This window comes from Podarcis muralis, chromosome 12 (assembly GCF_964188315.1).
Source record: "Podarcis muralis chromosome 12, rPodMur119.hap1.1, whole genome shotgun sequence".
Classification (NCBI taxonomy): domain Eukaryota; kingdom Metazoa; phylum Chordata; class Lepidosauria; order Squamata; family Lacertidae; genus Podarcis; species Podarcis muralis.
This window is the reverse complement of record NC_135666.1, coordinates 953700-976363: the sequence shown is the minus strand read 5'-3', so window position 1 is coordinate 976363 and position 22664 is coordinate 953700. Positions and strand designations below refer to the sequence as shown.

The 22664-nt window shown below is 53.8% G+C and overlaps 1 protein-coding gene across 2 annotated transcripts; it reads right to left on the bottom strand.

Annotated features, from left to right (window-relative positions):
- Positions 1 to 394: 394 nt before the first annotated feature.
- On the bottom strand, positions 395 to 22459 carry LOC114607271 (uncharacterized). Of its 2 annotated transcripts, none has more exons than XM_028750314.2 (17): positions 22341 to 22459; positions 17383 to 17489; positions 17036 to 17193; positions 16781 to 16902; positions 16533 to 16664; positions 14767 to 15292; positions 12654 to 12755; positions 12025 to 12103; positions 11678 to 11886; positions 9176 to 9418; positions 8682 to 8780; positions 5857 to 6050; positions 5262 to 5436; positions 4041 to 4200; positions 2820 to 2973; positions 2506 to 2617; positions 395 to 1146 (listed from the first exon to the last, which is right to left on the bottom strand). In XM_028750314.2, the coding sequence occupies exons 1-17, from the start codon at positions 22350 to 22352 to the stop codon at positions 965 to 967; spliced, it is 2766 nt and encodes a 921-aa protein (XP_028606147.2). In that variant the 5' UTR covers positions 22353 to 22459; the 3' UTR covers positions 395 to 964. The 2 variants fall into 2 exon arrangements, with proteins under 2 accessions (XP_028606147.2, XP_077772731.1); XM_077916605.1 differs by lacking the exon at positions 22341 to 22459 and adding an exon at positions 21880 to 21903.
- Positions 22460 to 22664: the final 205 nt, after the last annotated feature.

Sequence of the window (22664 nt, the reverse complement as noted above, 5' to 3'; positions counted from 1 at the left end):
ATTGTGCTAGCCACCTGCTCCCCCGAAGATCTGCCCCACCTTTTAACTCCGTCTAAACTGGTAGCCATCGTGCCATCCTGTGGCAGGGAATTCCACTGGTTAACTATGTGCACTGCAGTGCATATTTTAGGGGGCAGGAAATGTGGGATCAGAAAAGGTTTCACAATAGCCTGAGGTGCAGAGAAGAGGAGGAGGAGGAGGAGGAAGGCCGTCTGGCCCTTCTCTGTCTGGCCCTGGAAGAGGGGCAGCCCTGGCATCGTTGACTGGGCACCACCCCAAAGGCTTTGGGGCTCCCAGCATGGCCAGGGGGCTGATGGGGATCATTTGGAGGGTCTCTGGAGGCTCCTCACCCCGATCCAAGCCAGCGAACCATTCAGAGGCAACACAATCAGGAGACCCGTCAATGTTTTTTTATTGGAAATTGTTAAGGCACAAGCTGCAGAGAAGTTTTTTCAGGAGTTCCGCGTCCCATTTGGCCCCACCCCCTGCCCCCCAGGACTCCTCTGGGCCTCTGCTGGGGGTGGGGAAGGTGCATCAGGCATCTTCAGAAATGGGGGGTCCCCAGCCTCCTCCACCCCAGGCCCTCTTCTCCCCCTTCCCTCCTCCTCTGCGTCCCCCAGGAAGTAAGAGCCTGGGCTTTCGAAATGGATTTCTTCTTCTTTTAAAAAAGGAAAGAAACGCCCATCGTGCAGCTGCAGGTGAGGGAAAGAAGAAGTCAGGCTGGAGAATGGAAGACGAGTGAAGGACAAGCCTCGTCCGAAGAGCCAGGCTTCCCAGCGGACCTCGTGCGGTGATGACAAGGGCGCTGAGGACGTGGGCGACTCCGAGGCAGAAAGTCCAGCCCTGCAGGAATCCCTGCCGCGCCAAGCCCCCAGAGACGCAGGAAGAGAAGGGGGGGGGGCAGAAGAAAGTGCGCCATGCGTCGAGGGAGGGGTCGGGGGAGGGAGGAGGAGGCCTTGCTGGCCTAGCCGGGTCCTTCTCCTTCTTCGTCCGAGACGTCCTCCGAGGGCAAGGTGCGCAGGTGGCTGGCACGGACGCTGCCGAGGGCAGGGCAGGCGGCCAGGAGGGCGGCCACCCCCTCGGGGGTCACACCAGAGCCGTCCAGGTTGAGGTGCACCAGGGGCACGTGGCGCAGGAAGCGGAGCCCTGCGGAGAGAGCAGAGGGGGGAAAAGCAGCTGGGCAGAAGTGGGCAAGGACAGGCTCTTCCTGCAGCAAACTCCCTGCCCCCCTGTCCTGGCCTGTGCCCCCGAGGGAGGACTAAGGGCAGAAAGAGCCTTGGAATCATAGAATCACAGAACGGTAGAGTTGGAAGGGATCCCAAGAGTCATCTAGTCCACCCCACCCAGCAATAATCATAATAAAAATTATTTATACCCCGCCCTCCCCAGCCAAGACCAGGCTCATGGCGGCGAACACTAAATATAAAAACAATTCATTGAAATACAACTTAAAAAACAAGATTAAAATACAACATTAAATGCAGCCTCCTTTCAGCAGAAACTCAAAAACTTTTTGGGGGATGAAAACATCAAACCTTCTATCCAGACTGGTCCTACGTGGGCCAGAAAAAAGCCAGGGAAGTCCCCAAATAGGGGTTCCATCACAGAAAGAGAAAGGAAAAAGGAAAGAGGGGAAGGGGATCAAGTGGATTCCAAGCCAAAGGCCAGACGGAACAACTCTGTCTTACAGGCCCTGCAGAAAGAAATCAGATCCTGCAGGGCCCTGGTCTCATGAGACAGAGCGTTCCACCAGGCCGGAGCCAGTGTTGAAAAGGCCCTGGCTCTGGCTGAGGCTAATCTAACTTCCTTAGGGCCTGGGACCACCAGGGTGTTGCTATTTATGGACCTTGAGGCTCTCCGTGGGGCATACCCGTAGGTACGAGGGTCCTAGGCCGTGAAGCGCTTTAAAGGTCAAAAGCAGCACCTTAAATCTGACCCTGGACTCCACCGGGAGCCAGTGCAGCTGGAAAAGCGCTGGGTTCTGCTTCGTTGGAGGTTTTTCAGCAGAGCTGTCAGGGACGCTGACATTGCCATGGGTTGGGCTGGATGACCCTTGGGGGTCCCTTTCCAACTCTTATCATTCTGGTTCTATTTTCCATAAACCCCCACCCCAGAGAATGGGGGGTGTCCTCTGCTTCCCATCTCTGTGCTGGCAGCTGGCACCCCAGGCCAGCCCCCTGCCAAGCTGTTCTCGAGCGGCGTCCCCCAAAGTGAACAGTACCAACCGCGGGGGGGGGGGGGGGGGGACGGACCCCTGGAGATGCCAATGGCTGGGAGGCTTTGGAGAGCCGGTATCTCCAGATCAAGCTCATCTCCTTTGCCAAATTAATTAACGGAACTAAAGGGCTTTAATCGGATTTTGAGTGAATGTGCAATCAGCCGTTGCGGTTTCGAATGTTGCCGCATTTCATCTCTCTTAGTGGGCTGTGCAAACTGCCGCTCTGGACGCCGCTTCCGGCCAGGTGGGGCTGAGGGCCAGGAAAGCCTTGGGGGGCCAGGACTCACCTCGGTCCGTCAGGCGGGTGCGGCTCAGGTTCACCTTGAGCAGCTGCTTGCAGCGGGAGATGCCCAGGCGGGCCACTGTGTCTCCGACCGGCGTGCTGGCAAGACTCAGCACCTGGAGGGGGGGGGGGAGGAAGATGATAAAGTGGGGGGGGGGCAGGGCCCCTGGGGCTCTCATGCCTGCCCTGCCCCAGGTCTCTCCCTCTCTATGTCTCTGCATCTGCCCAAAGAGAGGAGCTTGGAGGAGGGAAGGAGCCCTTGGCCAGGGGCAGAACCGGCTGAGCCCCCCCTTGGCACAGCTCCCTTCCCGGCCGTACCTGCAGGTGGGGCAGAGTGACGATGCAGCGCGCCACCCCTGCGCTGGAGACGTTGAGGCGGTCCAAGCACAGCTCCTCCAGAAGTGGCAGCCCCTGGACATGGCGCAGGCCCAGGTCCGTGGCCAGCGTGTTGCAGAGAGACAGGCGGCGCAGCCTGCAAGAACCGCAGAAGAGCCTCAGGTCGGGCCATCGGACCCCCCAGTCTCGTGGCCAAAGACGGCCTCTGGACCCCACAGCCCAGATCGTTCTGCCCGGACACTGAGGTCCAGCACTGAGGGCCTTCTGGTGGTTCCCTTACTGTGAGAAGTGAGGTTACAGGGAACCAGGCAGAGGGCCTTCTCAGTGGTGGCTCCCTCCCGTCAGATGTCAAGGAAATAAACAACTATCTGATTTTCTGAAGACATCTGAAGGCAGCCCTGTTTGGGGAAGTTTTTTAATTTCTGAAGGACTATTGTATTTTACTATTTTGTTGGAAGCTGCCAAGAGTGGCTGGGGAAACCCAGCCAGATGGGCAGGGTATAAATAATAAATTATAAACTATTATTAGGTATTCTTTTTCTCTTATTTAACTGACTGTTATACTCTTAATAAAATAATATTTTTTTAAAAAAAACCTAATTTAATTTAATTTGTATACTGTCCTATACCTCGTAGATCTCAGGGCGGTTCACAACATAAATGTCTCTGCCGTTTCTCAATCAAATTATTCCCATAGTGGCTTGCGAAGAATCGGGAATAATGACGACACGGCAGAGTGTAACAGAGCGTCACAAATGCAGCTTAAATCATATATTAATGAGTGAAACCATTTCCAATATCATAATGATAACATCATTATTAATATTAACAACTAACACTAGCCAATACAGTGGTGCCTCACAAGACAAAATTAATTCGTTCTGCGAGTTTTGTCGTCTTGCGAAGCACGGTGTTGGGAAAGTTTTGGAAAAGCTTCAAAAATCACCAAAGTCTTTAAAAACCTCAAAAAAGGCTACCACACCGCGTTCGATGAGTTGCTCCTCGAAGTCAAGTCGCAACTGTATTAACGGTGTTAAGAAAAAGGAAACAAACTTGCAAGACGTTTCTGTCTTGCGAAGCAAGCCCATAGGGAAAATCGTCTTGCGAAGCAGCTCAAAAAACAAAAAACCCTTTCGTCTAGCGAGTTTTTTGTCTTGCGAGGCATTCGTCTTGCGAGGTACCACTGTAGAGCCCATTCCTCACCTGCTCAGCCGGGACAGGTGCTGCAGCCCCTGGTCGGTGATGTGGTTGTAGTCTGTCAGGTCCAGCTCCAGGAGCCCGGCCAGGCGGCAGAGGGCGGCCAGGCCAGCGTCAGTGACCGTGTGGCGGCTGGGCAAGGCCAGCTGGGTGAGGGCAGGCAGACCTGAAGAAAGAGCCCCAAGGGGTGGGTTGCCACGTGGAAGCGCCTCCAAGCTGGCCGGGAACCCCAGCGCAGTCCCCCAACCCCCCAACATTGGGGGACGTAGGGGCCACCTCTCCAACACTCCTGGACAAGGTGGCCAGGGAAGCCAGAACCTGAGCGGGTGCCAGGGGCCGCTCCTGGCTCTGTTTGCGGCATCTACAGCACAGGGTTATTTTCGGCAGGGCTGCTCGCCTGGAGGACACGGCTGCTCACCCCAGGCGAGTGCCCTAGAGGTGGGCTGCAGGGGAGCTTTGGGTCAGAGCCCCCAAACTGGGGCTGGGCTTGGAGAGGCAGATTTCCAGCTCCCAACCCATGTTTACGCCTCCTAAGGTGGCTTAACATGCTTTTTCAATCTTGCCCAGTCAAACCTCAGTTCCGTTTCCAAACCTTTCGGCTGCCAAACACTGAAAACACGGAAGCAAACCCTCCAGTTTTCGGAAGCTGAACGTCGGATGCGGCTTCCGCTTGAGCGCAGGAAGCTCTGGCAACCAGTCGGAAGCCGCGCCTTGGCTGTCGAACGTTTCGGAAGCCAAACGGGCTTCCAGAACGGATTACGTTGCAGAACTGAGGTTTGACTGCATTTTAAATTGTTGCAGCCTGGGACCTCAGGGTGAGCAAAATGTTAACAGTAATAATTCCAGTTATAAACCAATGCTAATAGTAAGCCACACGTCCTGCCTCAGCTGCCAGCGAAGCTCTGCGCTCTCACTTCCTGTCCTGCATTTCATTCCGGGTTGGTCTAGATGACCGTTGGGGGTCCCTTCCAAGTCTAGAAGCCGGTGATTCTAATGCTCCCTCTTTGCCCAGAGGAAGCTGTTGTGGGGGGAACTGTCGGCCAGGGGGCGTCTTCCATGTGCCCACAGCAACACCACCCCCTGCCCCCCTGGTGCCAGAATCGCCTCTCCAGCCTCTGCTGGCAAACCTTCTCAGGCCGCACTTCCCCGGGTGGGACACCACCCACGGGCAAAGAGACAATGGGGCCCTTTCCCAAACGCCTGAGGGCCACAGCCCCCGCCCCGCACCTGAGACCAGCTCCAGGGCCGTGTTGCCGTCCACCGACTGGACCCCCGAGAGCGTCAGGGTGCAGAGTGCCGGGTGCGAGGAGAGCGCCCGCAGGGAGGCCTCGCTCACCGGGGTCCCGTCCAGATGCAGCGTCTGCAGAGCCTCCAGGCGCCGCAGGGCTGATACGTCCACCACCTGCGGAAGCAACACAGAGCGGCCGGATGAATTATTATTATTTATTGAATTTATATATATATCCTATACCCGGGGGTCTCAGGGCGGCTCACAGAATCAAATCAAGACATAAAACCACAAAATGCCGAATAAAAATAAAAGAATAACCCAATACCCCCCCAAAAACACATTTTAAAAGGGCAATATTTCACTGCGCTTAAACCCCGAGGAGCCTGAGGCCACTTCCAAGGTCTCCCCACGAGCGTCACAGTCTCCCGGGCCCGATGCTCTACACCACACTGGGGTGGTTGGGAAAGCCCCCCCCCCCCATCACACACGGGACCAAGAGAGGACCACCCCCACCCACCCACCCCCAGGTCCCAGCCGGCTGCACCCGTCCCAAGCTCCCCCCCCCTTTTCCAGGCTGCGGGGGCCACTTACGCCCGTCTGCTTGATGCTGAGGGTGCAGAGCTGGGGGGCGCACTGGGGCAGCAGGCCGAGGGTGCCGTCCGTGACGCCTGTCTGGTTGAGGCTCAGGTGGGTGAGGGAGGGGGGCGCAGAGAGCAGGAACTCGCCCAGGCCCCGATCCGTCACGTGCGTCTGGTCCAGCGCCAGGTGAGACAGCTGGGGGAGCCCTGCAGGGAGAGCGGGAGCCAGATCCATCACACGCCCATTCCTTTCTCCATCGTTCTTCCAAGGCATCCATGCCAATCTTTTTGCCGGGCACAGAAAAAAACCCAGCGACACGGAGCAGAGTAACATGGCCACTCTTGCAACCCAGGAACAGATTGCTTTCAATGATTGCCATATGGACAAAATTAACAATTATTTGGAACGTATTTATGAAAAACACAGTGACCCATGAATTGATGTATACTTGAGGGAAACAATAAGCTTAACCGTTTACATATATACAGTATATTATAATCTATTTATAATTATATTTATGATGATACCGAATTATAGTTCTGTCACCTTAATTATATTTTATTGCCATGTTGTTACTTTCCTCTGCCTTTTTTAGGTATTCTTTTTATCTTTTCTTTTATTTAACTCACTGTAATATTCTTAATATTCTAAATAAAATATTATTATTTTTTTAAAAAGTCCTATTGATTAATTGATTGTATTAAATTTGTATACCGTCCTACACCCTGTAGTTCTCAGGGTGCTTCACAACATAGATTTCTCTGCCGTTTCTCATTCAAATTATTCCCACAGCGGCTTGCAAAGAATCAGTAATAATAACGGCTCGACAGAGCGTACTAGAGCGTCACAAATGCAGCTGAAATCATATATTCATCAGTGAAACAATTACGTTCTATAAAACACTGCCTTAAAAGCGACAAGTGAAAATAAGCTAAGCATCACAATTAAAGCCAAAATCTTATTCTGTGACCAGCAAGTCAATAAAGCAGAATTGTAAATTTATGCTGCGAAGCGCCCTGAAATCTATGGGTCTAGGGGGCAGTATACAAATTTAATAAATAAATGCAAACGCAAAATAACTGCCTAAGGGTGAGAGGCCCCTTTTTTCACGGGGAGAGCTAAAAGCAAATCCTCCTTCTCGCAGAACAGAATTGAACTGTGGAACTCCCTCCCACCAGAGGCTGGGATAGCCAGGAATTTGGCTGGCATTTGAAGAGGATGAGATAAATTCATGGAGATGAACGCTAGCTCAGATTATTATATATGTACAGGTAAGGAGGGATGAAACTGTATTGAAGGTATGGAATATAACATCAAATGGAACTGTGTGTGTTAAAAAGAAAAGGATAAAGGGAGGGGAGCCCTTGAAGAATGGCAGATGAAGGTGATGGACTATATGGAACTGGCAGAAATGACCAGCAGAATCCAAGACCAGGGAGAAGAGTCGGTGGAAGAAGATTGGAAGAAATTTAAAGACTATCTACAGAAATATTGTAAAATTAATGAATGTTAGAATGATGTTGGATAAGAAGTGGTTTTTAGCTATAATGCTATAAGGAATATGAAAAAAATGGATTATTAACAGGTAAAAATTGAATGTTACAATATTTTAAGATTAAAGACTAGGATAAACAAAGAGGGAAAGGATTTGCTGAACTAACAAATTGAATTGGAATACAAAAAAGGGAGGTGTGAGGAGGTCCGGGAAACAAGCAAATGAAAGATAAGTAATGGAAAGATGGAATTGTTTTTAACTATTTTTATTTTGTATTTTTCTTTTTTCTTTTTTCATTGTGTAATATCTTGAAAATCTTAATAAATATCTTTTTTAAAAAAAAAAAAAGGAAAAAGGGAGGGGAGCTCTATTTTGCAAAAGGTTTACGATGGAAACTTCCCATCCTTTATTATCTATGGAGCTGGAATTTAATTTAATTGGGAGTATAACTGCTCATTTATCTTCAGTCGGACGGAAGGATGAAAGGAGTCTGCAAACTTGCCAAGGAACTGATAAGGTTCATTATTGAGTCATCTGCAGTTTGACGGACCGCTCTCCTTCCCAGGCAGAGAGGGAAAATAGCCTCTACAAGGCTATTTATTGGGACAGAGTGATTTTTGAGGTTGCTGTTGAAAGTTGCAAAACAATGGAGCCCAGGACGGAGCGATGGAGAATTTCTGAAGCTCTGCCCAAAGCATGATGGAGAGCAGCAACAACTGGGAAAGTAGAGACGTAACATTTTACAAGGACAGGAAGAAATATCACAGAAAGAATAACTGCCACACACAGGAAGAATAAGAATATAGTTTGAGTGCCTCACTTGTAAGTTTATACATCATTTAATGTGTCAATACGAAGGGAAGTTGTTAATATTGCAAGGATTGTTATCTAGACTGGAGTGTAATTGAAATTACTATGATTTTGGAACGCAGAAATAAAGTCAATCACCAAACCATCGATTCTAGCACATGGGGGGGGGGGGGAAACCTAAATTATATAACTTGGTACCTGAATGATTGGTATTAGTAACTGCATTGTAATTTGGCATTGTTATAATGAGGTTATTATTGGACTGTAATTGAAAACTAATACAGAATATTATTTCTTTAACAGAACATAAATTCCTGGAGACGCCCAGGGCTCTGTCTCCGCAGTCAGAGGCCGCGATGCTTCTGAATCCCCATTGCTGGGGGCTGCGGGCGGGGGGGGGGGGAGGGGAGAGGAGGCTGGACTAGGTGGGCCATGGGCCCTGATCCTGCAGGCTCTCATGGGCCTGATCCTGCAGGCGGAGAGGAAGTAGCCAAAAGAGCAGGACGGGGGGGGGGGGGTGTCCGTGATGTACCCTTCAGAAACTGCAGGCAGTTGTCGGTGAGCTTCACGCAGGCCGAGAGGTTGAGGTGCTGCAGGCGGGGCAGGTGCTGGACCACAGAGACGCCCTGGTCTGGGGGGGGGGGAGAAATGGGGGAAGAGGGTCAGCTCAGGGGGATGAGAGCACAGAACCCGCCCGCCTCCCACAGCTAAGCTCTCAGGTCCCATGGAGCAGCCTCCTGCCCAGACCCTCTCTGCCCCCCCCCCCTCCGTCAGCAATGCTTCAGCTCTGATCCTGTGGGGGGCTGGGATGGATGACCTCTGGGGACCCCTTCCAGCTTCCAGCTCCACAATTCTATGCTTCATTAGCTGAGATCCTGCCTTGCAGGGGCTGGGCTGGATGACCTCTGGGGGCCCCTTCCAGCTCCACCATTCTATGCTTCTTTAGCTGAGTTCCTGCATTGTGGGGGGCTGGGCTGGATGACCCCTGGGGGCCCCTTCCACCCATCCCGCTCCCGCCCCACTCACCGGTGATGACGGAGCAGGCGAGGAGGCTGAGGTGGCGGAGGCTGGGAAAGGCCCGCAGCTGGCCCAGGAGCTGGTTGGTGGCGTAGGGGTAGCAGTCGAGGCGCAGCTTCTGGAGGGGGCAGCCGAAGAAGAGCTTGAGGCTGCGGGGGCTGAGGAGGCCCTGCTGCACCAGGTGCCCCAGGAGGTGCTCCGCCAGCACCGGCGTCACCGAGGCCAGGCTGCTGCAGTACTGCTTGCTGGGCGCTGCGGGGGGGACAAAGCCGACGGAAACATTGCAGTCCTGAGTTCGGATCCCGCCTTCCCCCCTGAGCGGGGAGCCCAGGCAGCTCACCCCAAGGAAAACCACACCACAGGAGAAGCCAAAAGAGATCATCGCCAGAAAGTAACTGAACTCTAATCAAGCTAAAAGAGGAAGTCTATTAAAGGGCAGAGAGTAAAAACAGCAAGCACCATTGGAAAGCCATATTCCTTTTTGAAAAAAGTCAGGAAAAGGAGGACTTCTCCAGGCAGGGAGTTCCAAAGTTGCCTAGGAGCAGCCCCACCAGAAAGGCCCCTCCTGCCTCCCCCAGCAAGGGACTTGGGAGGGCGGGGGGACCCAGAAAGCCAGGGGGGTTCTTCTGGGGAAGGTGGTCTTCCAGATAGCCTAGACAGAAGCCATGGAGCAGGGGTCAGCAACGTGCAGCCCATGGGCCGGATGCGGCCCACGAAGACTGCTTTACTGGCCCTCGAGCCGCCCCTGAACTGAGCCACCCACTTAGCGAGTCCCCCCTGCGCTAAACCGGCACAGCACGGCATGGGGACTCGCCAAGCGGCACCACAAATCGCGTCTGCGCAGCTGCAGATACCGGAAATCACATCTGTGCATGTCTAGAAGCCAGAAATCGCTTTTGCGCAGGCGCAATTTTCAGCATCTGGGCATACACAGAAACGATTTCCGGCACCGCGGACACATGCAGACGCGGTTTCTGGCGTGGCACTGCGCCAGTCCGGCCCACAGACGATCTCCGTGGGAGTGATCCAGCCCACGGCTGGTAAACCTTGCCACCCCTGCCAGAGAGGGCTTTTGAGGCCCTTTGAACTGTGTCCAGAAACAGCGGCCGAAGCAAAGGGTCATCGGCTCCCCTTGACCAGCCTAAGTCGGCAGTCCAGCTACAGCGCTTTGAGCTGGTTGGCCTATTTATATCCTGCTGAGTACGGGATATATATCAGAGCGGTTTAGAACTACAGAACAACAAAATCACAGACTAAGAGCATAATAAAACAGGAAAAGCCAGAGAGCTAAAAGCAAGCCTCCACTAACTATTGCAGAAGGAGGTCTTCTTAACTGAAACGTTTTCAGCAGGTGTTTAAAAAGTTGGCACAGAAGGTGCCCAGTGGCAGAGAGTTCCACAGGACTGGGCGGATGATACTAACGGCTTGGTTTCTCGTTGTTGTCCAATGGGCCCCAGAGAAGGACCAACGATCTCTGTGACGCAGCTGCCATATTCTAAGGCTTCAGGGGGTCCCTGAGGTGCCCCAGACCCAAGTTCTTTAGGGTTTTGTAAACCGTCATGAGGACTCTGGGAGGAGATGGGCAGCCAGGGAAGATGCTTTAAGCAGATGAAGTTTCCCAGAACTTTTCCTCCTCCTCTTCCTCATCCCTCGCCTTTGAAGACAAAGGCATGTGCCCTGCTCTCCCCAGAGAGGCTTGCCGGGCGGCTTCATGAGACACCTCTAGGCGCATTCCTCTTCTCCCAGACTTCTGGCCATTAAATCTTCTCTGGCCCGAGACCCCTGTCTTGCAGGGGCTTAGCTGGGCAATATCAGGCTCTGCATTACGTTGCGCAAATCATGCTCTGAATGTTGCACATGGTCCTGGGACCTTTGGGTTAAGAGAGATATATATCGTATTTTTCGCTACTTAAGACACACATTTTTCCTCCTAAAAAGTAAGGGGAAATGTCTGTGTGTCTTATGGAGCGAATGCATGGTCCCTGGAGCCGAATTGCCCAGGGGCAAAAAGCAGATCGTGCTTTTTTTTTTTTTTTTTTTTTAGAAAGAGAGAAGGGGGTGTTGGGAGGGAGATAAGGGACTCTAGAGATAAAGGAGGCTGCCTGGGAGGGGGGAGGTAAAAGCCCATGGATCCTCAGGATTTTTGCATTGGGTCACCCCAAATTCACCATCAGATCACATAACATGTCCATGGCTACAGCCTGCACCAAAAAACCCCGCATCCACTGTTTTGTGGGGCTGCAATGGCGCAAAAACGTGGTTACAAAGCACAGATCCACATGGATCCTCAGGATTTTTGCACTGGGCTACCCCAAACTCACCGTCAAATCACATATCATGTCTGTGGCCACAGCATGAACCACAAAAATCATACATCCACTGTTTCGTTCAGAATATTTTTTTCCCTCCTCTAAAAACTAGGTACATCTTATGGAGCGAAAAATACGGTAAGTCGGAATGATATTAAGCAGCAGCAGCAGGAAGGATGAAGCTGCAGTGAGAAGCCTCTACCTGTGAGGAGGGCTGTGGCCCCTCGCAGGGACAGCTGAAAGAGCGGGGGCACTGCGGGGGCCGCGCGGCCTGGGGGGGACGTGGCGGCCAGAGAGGCCTTCTCCTCGCCTTCGGGGCCCTGCGCATTCACCCGCTGCAGGCGCAACTCGGCCGCCTGGGCCACAGCCAGGGGGAGGGCGGGCGCTTCGGCTCGGCTCCCGTCAGCCGTCCTGGGGGGCAGAAAGAGACAGGCGATGATGAAGACACGCAGGCGCCCCCATTCGCTTTGCTTCCCGCCCCCCCCCCCCACGATCCCAGCCGGCCTACCCCCGCCCCCTACAAAACAAGCGCCCCCACATAGCCCCTACCTCAGCAGGTTGCCCTCCGCCGGCCACTGGTGCCGAGACCCCGGGAGGCCCTGAGCGCGTTCCCCAAAGGACAAGGAGCCTTCAAACAGAAAGAAGACCCCCCCCCAGCTTAGGATCAAGGTTCTTTCCTCGCCCCCACCCAACCCCAACCCCCTTCTGGCCTTTGCCCTGCCCTTCTTTCTTCTCTCCAGAAGTTCCTCCCAACCTTCAGAGAGGGATCTCCCTCCTCAAGAGTAGACCCACTTCCCCCACAAATCAGGGGACCCCCCCCTCATCTTGGCTTCCTCGCCCCCACCCTGTTCCCCACCAGCCAGGTTTGCAGTGCTGATACCCAAGGAAGCGTCTCGAGGCCCCCCCCCAATTCACACTCCCCCCATTTTAATGAAGTATATTTAATTTCATACTCTGCTTGGCCGTAATTGGGGGCAGGAGGGGAGGGCGCGCTGCTGCCTCTCCTTCCTTGGAGGTTTCCAAGCAGAGGCTCCACCATGAGATTCCTGCCTTGCAGTGGGTTGGGCTGGATGACCTTCAGGGGTCCCTCCCAATTCTACCGTGACTCAGGCAGGCCAGATCTTGGAGCCTCCTCCCTCCTGGCGCTGGCCTCCCCCCTTCCTGCCCCTGGTGCTGACCTGGCAGAAGCGGCCCCCGGCCCCCGGAAGCCTCTCCTTCCCTCAGGGCCGCCGAGGACTCCTGCTCCATGGGCTCCTCCACGTCCATCCTGTGGCCCCTCCCTGCGGGGGGACAGAGAGAGCACTTTGTTTCGGACTTTTCTGCTTGAGGGGGCACAGCCAGTTGCTGTTGTTCTCCTCCTCTTCAGTTAAACCCCACAACGACACCCCTGCAAGGCAGGCTAGGCTGACAGGCAGGGAGCGGCCCCCAAGATCACCCCGCCAACACCACGGCTGAGTGGGGATTCGAACCCAGGTCCCTGCCCAACACTGTATCCGCTACACCCCCTGGCACAGGCCTGGCAAGGAGTCAAAGGCAGCTCTGATCTGGCCTGGGAAGGGGCTTATTGCCTGCCCACCCCAAGAGGTGTGTCTGCAGGGAATTAATAGGAGCCAGGGTGGATGAAAAATCAATGATTTAACAACAAAAAATTGGATTTCTTAAAATTTAAATTGGATTTTTGAAATAAAATGCTTTATCTTTCTAAAGATAAATTTTCCATTTAAGTTATTGTTATTAAGGAAATGATTATTTTTCTCCTTCCGATAAAGTACAGCAGAAAAGTTGTCCAAAATTAAACAGTTAACATATTAAACCTCACAATAATTTCTATGTATTTCTAATAGTATAACCAAATCAGCAATTTTTTATATAACTGTAAAAACTACTCTGAAAATTTATTATTTCAAAAATGAAACCTTCATCTGGTTGCAAATATTAAGATTATACCAGCAAGAATGAGTCTTTCTGTAAAGAAATGATTGAAATCAAGTCTAATATTCACTAGCGATTTAAATTGTGATTTAAATCCAATCCAGTCCACCCTGATAGGAGCCCAAGGCAGCTGCAGAGAAGGCAGGAACACCGGGTAGGGGGGCAGCCACATCCTCTGCCCACAGACGTGCTCCCCCCCCCGAATGGAACTGGGGATGGGGTGGGGGGAGCTCCAGGGAGGAGCCCCAAATATACATCGCTCGGGGAGCAGAGCCCTGCCTGCCATGCAGAAGGTGCCGGGTTTAATTCCCCGCTGGCAGCCTCTCCAGGCAGGGCTGGGAAGACCCCTGGAGAGTCTCTGCTGCCAGTCTGTGCAGGCAACACTGAACTCAAGGGGCCCAGAGCATCTCTGCTCCTCTTGTAAAGGACTGTCAGCTTGCTCTGCTTTCAGGGACAAGGCTGCAGCTCAGCAACAGAGCCCTGCCTGGCAGGCAGAAGGTGCCGGGTTCAACCCCCTGCTGGGAGAGGCCCCCTGCCTGAAGAGAGCCTCTGCTGCCAGCCAGTGCAGCCACTATTGAGCCTGACCTGGATTCAGAGTCCAGAGGACTAGAACAATCTTCCTTCCTAGGGGGACAAGGGCTGGGGCTGAGCGATGGAGCCGCTGCTTGGCAGGTGCAGCCGCCCAGAGCGCCCCCAGGGAGGGCAGGGGACAGGGGCTCCCTGGCTGACACCCAGGGGAGCGCTGCTCAGTGGGCGGACACAAAGCAAAGCAGCTTGGAGGCATACAGGGGTAGTGGCGCCCGCCCTGTGGAACGCCCTCCCATCAAATGTCAAACAGATAAACAACTACCTGACATTTAGAAAACATCTGAAGGCAGCCCTGTTCAGGGAAGTTCTTAATGTGTGACATTTTAATGTATTTTTAATCTTTGTTGGAAGCCGCCCAGAGTGGCTGGGGAGACCCAGCCAGATGGGTGGGGTACAAATTATCATTATTATCATTACAGTGGTGCCTCGCAAGACAAAATTAATCCGTTCCGCGAGTCTCTTCGTCTTGCGGTTTTTTCGTCTTGCGAAGCAACCCTATTAGCGGCTTAGCGGCTATTAACGGCTTAGCGGCTTTAAGAAAAAGGAAACAAACTCGCAAGAACTCGCAAGACGTTTCGTCTTGCAAAGCAAGCCCACAGGGAAATTCGTCTTGCGGAACGACTCAAAAAATGGAAAACCCTTTCGTCTAGCGAGTTTTTTGTCTTGCGAGGCATTCGTCTTGCGGGGCACCACTGTATTATTATTATTATTATTATTATTATTATTATTATTATTACTACTACAGCAAAAGGCCTCTTCCTGAATACTTACCCCAGCGGTGGGGCTCAGGGAAGGCCAGCTCCCCGTGGCCGTGCAGCCCCGCAAAGTCCCCCGGAGTCACCCTCTGCGCCGGAGAGCGGAGGACGGAAGGCAGGTGGGCACCCTGAGCGAAGAGGCCTCTCCCCTCTGGGGTCGGGAGACCAGGCCCTGCCATCCCCTCCTCCTCCTCCTCTTCTTCCTCCTCGTCTTCCTCCTCCTCCTCCTCCTCGTCTTCCTCCTCCTCCTCCTCCTCGTGTGGGGTCTGCGGTGGGGACTCAGGCCCCGCTGCCCCCTCGGAGGCCAGGGCCTGGGGTGCCGGGGGTCCCACCACGCAGAGGGTGGCGCTGGGGGCCAGGCCCAGGTCCCCCAGGGAGCGGGGCAGGTCGGCCGGCCCAAAGTGGCGCTTGGGGAAACCCTGCAGGAGGGAGAAGGCGGGCGGCAGCTGCGGGTGAAGCTCCAGGAGGCGCAGGCGGACGGCCTCCAGGGGGGAGGCGGACGGGAAGCTCTGGCGCACGGAGTCCCCCGAGGGGAGGCGGATCTGTGGGGAGAAGAGGGGCAGCCATGGGCTGGGTCTCCCACTGCGGGGCATTGCTTGAAGGCATCCCCTAAGGGGCATCTGGCTGGCCTGGGATCCGGCCCAGCTCTTACACTGCATCCCCCCCCCCCACGGCCAAGAATCGCAGAACTGTAGAGTTGGAAGGGACCCCTAAGGCTCATCTAGCCCAACCCTGGCAAACAGGCAGACACCCTCTGTAGGGGTGCAAATATCCAGAGTGTGGGGGTCAGGTGGGATTGCTTTGAGGAATTATGAAATATGGAGCAAGCCATTGTGTCCGCGATGAAAGCATGGCGTTGACTGGGTTTGATTAATTGACAATGGTTTCTGATCGAATCCCCCAGGCCTCTCCACCTCTGCCATTTTCTTTCTCGACGCCTGACAGGCACGTATAAGCATTCTGAAACACAGGCCAGTTGCTTCACCAGGCATCCTCAGTACATAAAGATAGCCAGGAAGAGAGTTCACAAGGAGTTGGTAAATACCGCCATCCTGTCTCTCCTGTTTATGACCTCTGGGGTTTTGCTGAATGCATTCCTCCTTTTATTCCTATCAGAAGGTCGGTGGTTCGAATCCCCGCGACCGGGTGATCTCCCGTTGCTCGGTCCCTGCTCCTGCCCACCTAGCAGTTCGAAAGCACGTCAAAGTGCTAGTAGATAAATAGGTACCGCGTGCACTGCTCTGGTTTGCCAGAAGCGGCTTAGTCCTGCTGGCCACATGACCTGGAAGCTGTATGCCGGCTCCCTCAGCCAATAAAGCGAGATGAGCGCCGCAACCGCAGAGTCGGCCACGACTGGACCTAATGGTCAGGGGTCCCTTTACCTTACTATGCATGCTCAAGTAGGAAATAGTTTCTTTGTAGTTAAAAGAATTTCTTCTGATCTGACTTTGTCCCACGAGGGGTTTTTGAAATGCTCAGAGGGAGTCTGAATGGTTTTTACGAACACTGTGTAAAAAGTTCTTTTGTGAATAAAATGACCTGGGCCAAGGCGGGGAGAGGAATTACTATACGCAGCCCTCACAGAGTCTTGCTGGTCAAGCCTCATGTGTATTCTATTAATCAGAGTCCAATCCTTCCTTGTTTTGGGAATGCTACAACCCTCCCTCCCTGAATTGAGCCCCCCACCCAAGACTTGCACTTCCCTCCTCTCTTCCCTCCTGGCCCCCGTGGGGGGGGGGGCTGGCCCCTGAGGGAGCCTGCTGCGGCTCCTCCTCCTCTCACCCTAAGCAGGCACTGCCCGTCACTGGGGGGCTGCACTCTCTTCTCCGAAGTGGGGGCCTCCTGCGCCAGCTGTGCCTTGCCCTGGATGCGACGCCGGTCGTCTGCGATTCTCTGCAGGGCCAACTCGTGCTCCTGGGAGGAAGGAAGAGAGCCGTGAGGAGGGAAGGCGGGGCAGGTTACTCCCCAGAAACAGCCGCAATGAGGACCCTCCACCTTGGGGCACCCCCCCCCCCGGAAAGCTGTCTCACCCGCCGCTTGGTCCTCCTCTCGGCCCTCAGCTCCTCCGCCAGCTGCTCCCGCTGCTGCTCAGCAAAAGCCTGGCTGCCCGCTCTCCCGGGGGGGTCCTTGGCGGCCACCTCTGCCCTGGCACCTGGGGGGGAGAGCAAAGAGCATGCTGGGAAGCCCACCCCCAAAGGGGACGTGCAACAGGCCCACCCAGGCTGCCTCCCTGGGCCTCCCCTGCGGGGGGGGGGGAGGCTGTGGACAGGGAGCCCCTTCTGCACCTGAGGTTGGGCAGCCCAGGCTGGCAGCCGCTGGCTCCGAAGAGGCCTCCTGGACCTTCCTGGGGGGGTTGAAGGCGTCCATCGCCCTGCAGTCCTTCAGTGCTCTGGGAGGCTTGCTCTGGGGCGGGGGCGGCTCTTCCGCCCTCTCCTGCAGCAACCTGGAGAAAGAGAGGAGGAGACGACGAGGCCGTCAAGCGGGAGAAGCTCCAGCGCCTGTGCTGCCAGGGAGTTCAGGGCTGGTCAGGGGAGAGGGTGCAGCACCGCCGGGAGCGCAGCTGGCAGAACTGTCTCCCCCCAGGGCAGGGGAGGGGGCTGGAGGGGACCCCAAGGGTCATCTAGCCACTCACCAGTTGGCAGCCTCTGGGGCGCTGAGGCAGCCGGCGCGGAGGGCATCGCGCACCTGCCGCTCGGTGAAGCCCATCTCATAAAGGGTCAAGAGCAGGTCCCCCAAAGTCTGTGGGGCAGAGAGAGGTCAGAGGATGAAAAACCTCTGGGAAATGATATATAACGAGATGGACAAAGATGCTGAAATATACATTTATGAAGAAACCAGAAGCATCTTTACTTGGCATTGTAGGAGATGATATAAACAGAAAGGATTGCAAGTTGTTTTTATATGCAATGAAGGCAGCAAGAATATTATTGGTATAAAAATGGAAGCAAGAAGAACTACCGACGAAAGGAGAATGGAGGATGAAATTGATGGACTATGCAGAATTAGATAAACAAACAGGAAGGATTCGAAACCTGCGGGACCAGAGATTCTCAGAAGACTGGCGTAAATTAACGGACTATTTGAAAATTGTGATGAACAGATTACGCTAGCAGGTTTGCAAGAAGTTTTGCAAGGTGAGCTATTTGAAATATTGCAAAAAAGACAATGAGGAGAATCGTTAGTTAAGGATCTTAAAGCTAATATGGAATTAAGAAATGCATAATATGTGATAAATAATGGGAAATCATCAGAGGTGTTGATGGAAGTCCAAAAATATTGCATAGGATGAGAAGTTATGTTGTAGGAATGTTAGAATGAATATGTTAAAAAAATAATAAAAATGTATTCAAAGAGAGAGAGGTGTCAGAGGAACACGGGGGAAAGAAGACTTTCCCTCTAGCCAGCCTCCTCTTCTCTCGGGGGCCGGCCAGCAGGGTCCTGGCACAAGAGCAACTCTCTCCCCTCCTGAGGTTCGAGTTTGACAGAATTGATAAATGTTGCTTAGAAAACTATTGAGATTACAGAGTAACTCGACTTAAACAGCCCCAAGTCTTACACTGGAGGCCTGGCTCCACTCGCTCTGGAAGAGAGCTTTCTATCATGGAAAAACACACACGTAATTTGAGATTTCGACAAGGCCTGGAACCTTCCGACACTTTTTATACGATTTGGGACTCTTTCAGGACATAGACGACGGAACCGTCATCTTCAAGCCTGGCAGACCTGGAACTTTATTTGTTGATCTGATACAGTCAACACTCTGTACTTGCGATATTGTTATTTTAAGTTACATGCAACTTTGTTATCTCTGTTTTATATACATTATAAAACAAAATGATAACAATATAGGAAGAGCCAAATGCCTTGGGGCCCCTGAAAGCCTTAATTCAGTGGAGTCCCATAAATCCACCCCCAGTGCCCCCCCCACCCTGTAAAAAAGCCGTATTCAGAGTAGCTGTTTGCACAACCCACAAAGGAAGACAAAATTGATAACATGATGCACGGCATGGAGAAGATGGATACAGAAAAGTGTTTTTTCCCACAAAGTTGAGAGTTGGGCGACTCAGGGCAGAGAAAAGAAAGGGCTTCTTCTTCATGAGTTAAATGGTGGAACTCCCACCCACAGGAAGCAGGGGTGGTGGCCACGTGGGGAGGGGGCTTTCAAAGAGGAGGAGACCCTGTCGCCCCAGCTTCTTCTGGGGAGGAAAGAAATTAAACATGGAGCAGAGTTCCCCAAAACAGACCAGAGACAACTAATGTTTCTTTCATCCATCAGAGCTTTACTGCTACTGAAGGCAAATGAGCATCATGGTCGCAAATCCAATACATTCAGGATTGGCAGAGTCAAGAAGAAGTCCAGTTGCAGCCGACTTCACTTAAACTGACTTACAAGAACTTATAATAAGACTAAACCTGAATACTAAGCATCCTCTGCACAGAAGATCAGAGCAGAGAAAGAGAAAGTGAGAGTGAGAGCCCAGGCTCCTCCCGGCCTGACAATCATAGCAGGACCTTGACAGAAGAGATAAGAGAAGCAGTTTCAGGAAGAAGGAATAACCCTGAACATGAGGCACCTTCTGCCTGCTTCTTTCAAACAGAGAAGCTTCCAGCACCCTCTGGAATTACAATATTTTTCTGTGCATAATTTATTAATTATTATTATTATTATTATTATTATTATTTATTTATTCCCCAGCCACTCTGGGCGGCTTCCAACAAAATATTAAAATACAGTACAGTGGTACCTCGGGTTAAGTACTTAATTTGTTCCGGAGGTGCGTTCTTAACCTGAAACTGTTCTTAACCTGGAGCACCACTTTAGCTAATGGGGCCCCCTGCTGCTGCCGCGCCGCCGGAGCACGATTTCTGTTCTCATCCTGAAGAAAAGTTCTTAACCCGAGGTAATATTTCTGGGTTAGCGGAGTCTGTAACTTGAAGCGTCTGTAACCCAAGGTACCACTGTACAGTAAGTTCTTAACCCAAGATACTACTGTAATGCATCAAACATTCAAAGCTTCCCTAAGCTGCCCCCACGTATAAGACGCCCGCTACTTTTGGGGACCCCGCATTTAGAAAACGGGCATATGCACTATCCGTGTTTAAGATGCCCCGAGACTTTTAACCTTTTTAAAAAGTAAAATAACCTAGTCTTACACACGGAAAAGTACGGTAAGTAGAATAGGAAAGATCTCTACACATCAGATCAACCCTTTCTGCACCAAGAAATACAAACTGATGGAGCCATCCATGGGGGAGGGCGAGGGGGGGTCCCGGGGCCCCACTCTGCGCTCCCCAGTTTGGGAATCAGATCCTGCCCCCTGCTCTCCAGGAGCCCCGGGGCCAGAGGGAGCCCCGGGGGGGCGGGGCGGATCTGGATTCCTTTGGGCAGGAGAGATGTCAGAGGCGGCCTGGCACAAGGCAGGGCCAGATTGAGAGTTGATGTGGCCCTCAGCTCCTGAAGGGAATGGGGCCCTTTCTATGTCCAGCTGTCCTTTGCCCACAACAAATTGTCGCTGTTTTTTTTGTGTTGAATAGATGCTATATCAGGGGTCAGCAACATTTTTCAGCAGGGGGCCGGTCCACTGTTCCTCAGACCTTGTGGGGGGCCGGACTATACTTTGGGGGGAAAAATGAACGCATTCCTCTGCCCCACAAATAACCCAGAGATGCATTTTCAACAAAAGCACACATTCTGCTCATGTAAAAACACGCTGATTCCCGGACCGTCTGTGGGCCGGATTGAGAAGGCGATTGGGCCGGATCTGGCCCCTGGAGCTTAGTTTGCCTACCCATGTGCTATACGGTTACTTATGGACCTAATAGGCATCTAAAGTCATTTGCACATCACAAAATATGTCTTTTATCAAAGTAATTGTTGAACTGAAATACAATGAAGAAGTATATTAATAATGAATTGGGGGGGGGGGGCTCCAAGAGTGTGGGGCCCTAAGCTATAGTAAACAGCTTATACTAAATCTGGCCCGGCCACAGGGCCACAGTTGGGGAGGGAGCCCCCACCAGGGGTGCAGGCGAGTGGGGTGCGTGCAAAATCGCCTTGAAAATGTCTATAAATAGGTCTATAAATATATAAATATTGATTATTGCCTCATGAGAAGAGGTTTTAATCAGAGGATGACTTGCATGGGGTGGGGGTGGGGGTGGGAGGAGAGGCGGAAAGAAGAGCTCCCTTGTCTTGGCTGGGGCACAATCTGGACGGTTCTGCCAGGAGCATAATAATAATAATCGTAATATATTTATACCCTGCCCATCTACCTGGCTCGGCTCGGCAGGTCCAGCCAGAGGCAGGGGACCCTTGCGGGCAGGGGGGCTTGACCCCCCCAGCAATGCCCCCCCTGATGTCTCCTGGGGGGTCCTTCTCCCCCCCCCCCAGGGGCTGCCTTCCCTTCTGACCCCCCCCCGTCTCCCGGAGACACCGCTCCCTGGCAGGGCCTGGGGGGGGGGTCTCTGAGGACGGCGAAGGTGCCCCCGACCCCTGGGGGCTCCCCCCACCCCAGGAGCATAGTAGTAATACTACTAATAATAATATTTATACCCAGCTCTGGCTCGGCAGGTCTGGCCAGAGGCAGGGGGGCTTGAACTCCCCAGCAATGCTGCCCCCCGTGGAGTCTCCTGGGGGGGTCCTTCTCCCCCCCGCCCTCTGGGACCCCAAATGGAGACGCCACTCCCTGGCGGGTCCCAGGGGGTCTCTGAGGAGGGTGAAGGCGCCCCCGACCCTTGGGGGCTCCCCCTCCCCAACCCAGGGGCATAGTAATAAATAATAACAACAACAACAACATATTTCTACCCCGTCCATCTACCTGGCTCTGGCTCGGCAGGTCCAGCCAGAGGCAGGGGGGCTTGACCCCCCCAGCCATGCCCCCCAGCCCCTCCGTGGAGTCTCCTGGGGGGTCCTCTCCCCCCCCCCCCGGGCTGCCTTCCCTCCTGCCCCTCCCCCCCGTCTCCCGGAGATGCCACTCCCTGGCGGGGCCTGGGGGGGGGGTTTCCGAGGAGGGCGAAGGTGCCCCAACCCTTGGGGGCTCCCCCTCCCCGCCTCAGGGGCATAGTACTAATAATAATAATAATAATAATAATAATAATAATAATAATAATAATAATAATAAATGTCTACCCTGCCCATCTACCCGGCTCCGGCTCGGTATGCCCAGCCAGGGGCAGGGAGGGTTGAACCCCCCAGCAATGCTGCCCCCCAGTGGAGTCTCCTGGGGGGGGTCCTTCTCCCCCCCCGCCCCCCCGAGATGCCACTCCCTGGCAGGTCCCGTGGGGGTCTCCGAGGAGGGCAAAGGCACCCACGACCCTTGGGGGCTCCCCCTCCCCAACCCAGGGGCATAGTAATAAATAACAACAACAACAACAACAACAACATATTTCTACCCCGCCCATCTACCTGGCTCTGGCTCGGCAGGTCCAGCCAGAGGCAGGGGGGCTTGACCCCCCCCCCCAGCCATGCCCCCCAGTCCCCCCGTGGAGTCTCCTGGGGCTCCTTCTCCCCCCCCCGGTCTCCCGGAGACGCCCCTCCCTGGCGGGTCCCGGGGGGGTCTCCCCCTCCCTCCCTCCCTCCCCCCTCCTCACCGGGGGCTCCATCTCTCCGGGGGGGCCCCTCCCCCTCCCGGGCGCCCAGGCGGAAGCGGCGGCTGCTCTCGCGGGCGGCGGAGACACGAAGCCTGGCGATTGGCCGAGCCGCGGGAGGTCAAAGGGCGCCAGGCTCCGCCCTCTCCTCCCCGGCCCCGCCCCCGGGGCTGGAGGGAGCAAAGAGGGGATCTTTGCGCCCGACACTTCCGGCTCCCCTGCGCCCCTCCAAGGGCTTCTTATGGGGGGGGAGAGAGAGGGCCAGCAGGCCTAGTGGTGGCAGGGGAGGAGCCAGCGCCTCCCTCCCGCAGAACCCCCCATGCACGG

What these genes read in the sequence shown, in the direction of transcription:
- LOC114607271 (XM_028750314.2), bottom strand. An exon ending in CCTGGGCTGCCCAACCTCAG is followed by an intron (nt 16,903 to 17,035) that starts GTGCAGAAGGGG and finishes TCTCCCCCCCAG; the next exon opens with GTGCCAGGGCAGAGGTGGCC. An exon ending in CACCCGCCTGACGGACCGAG is followed by an intron (nt 1,147 to 2,505) that starts GTGAGTCCTGGC and finishes CTCTCTCCGCAG; the next exon opens with GGCTCCGCTTCCTGCGCCAC.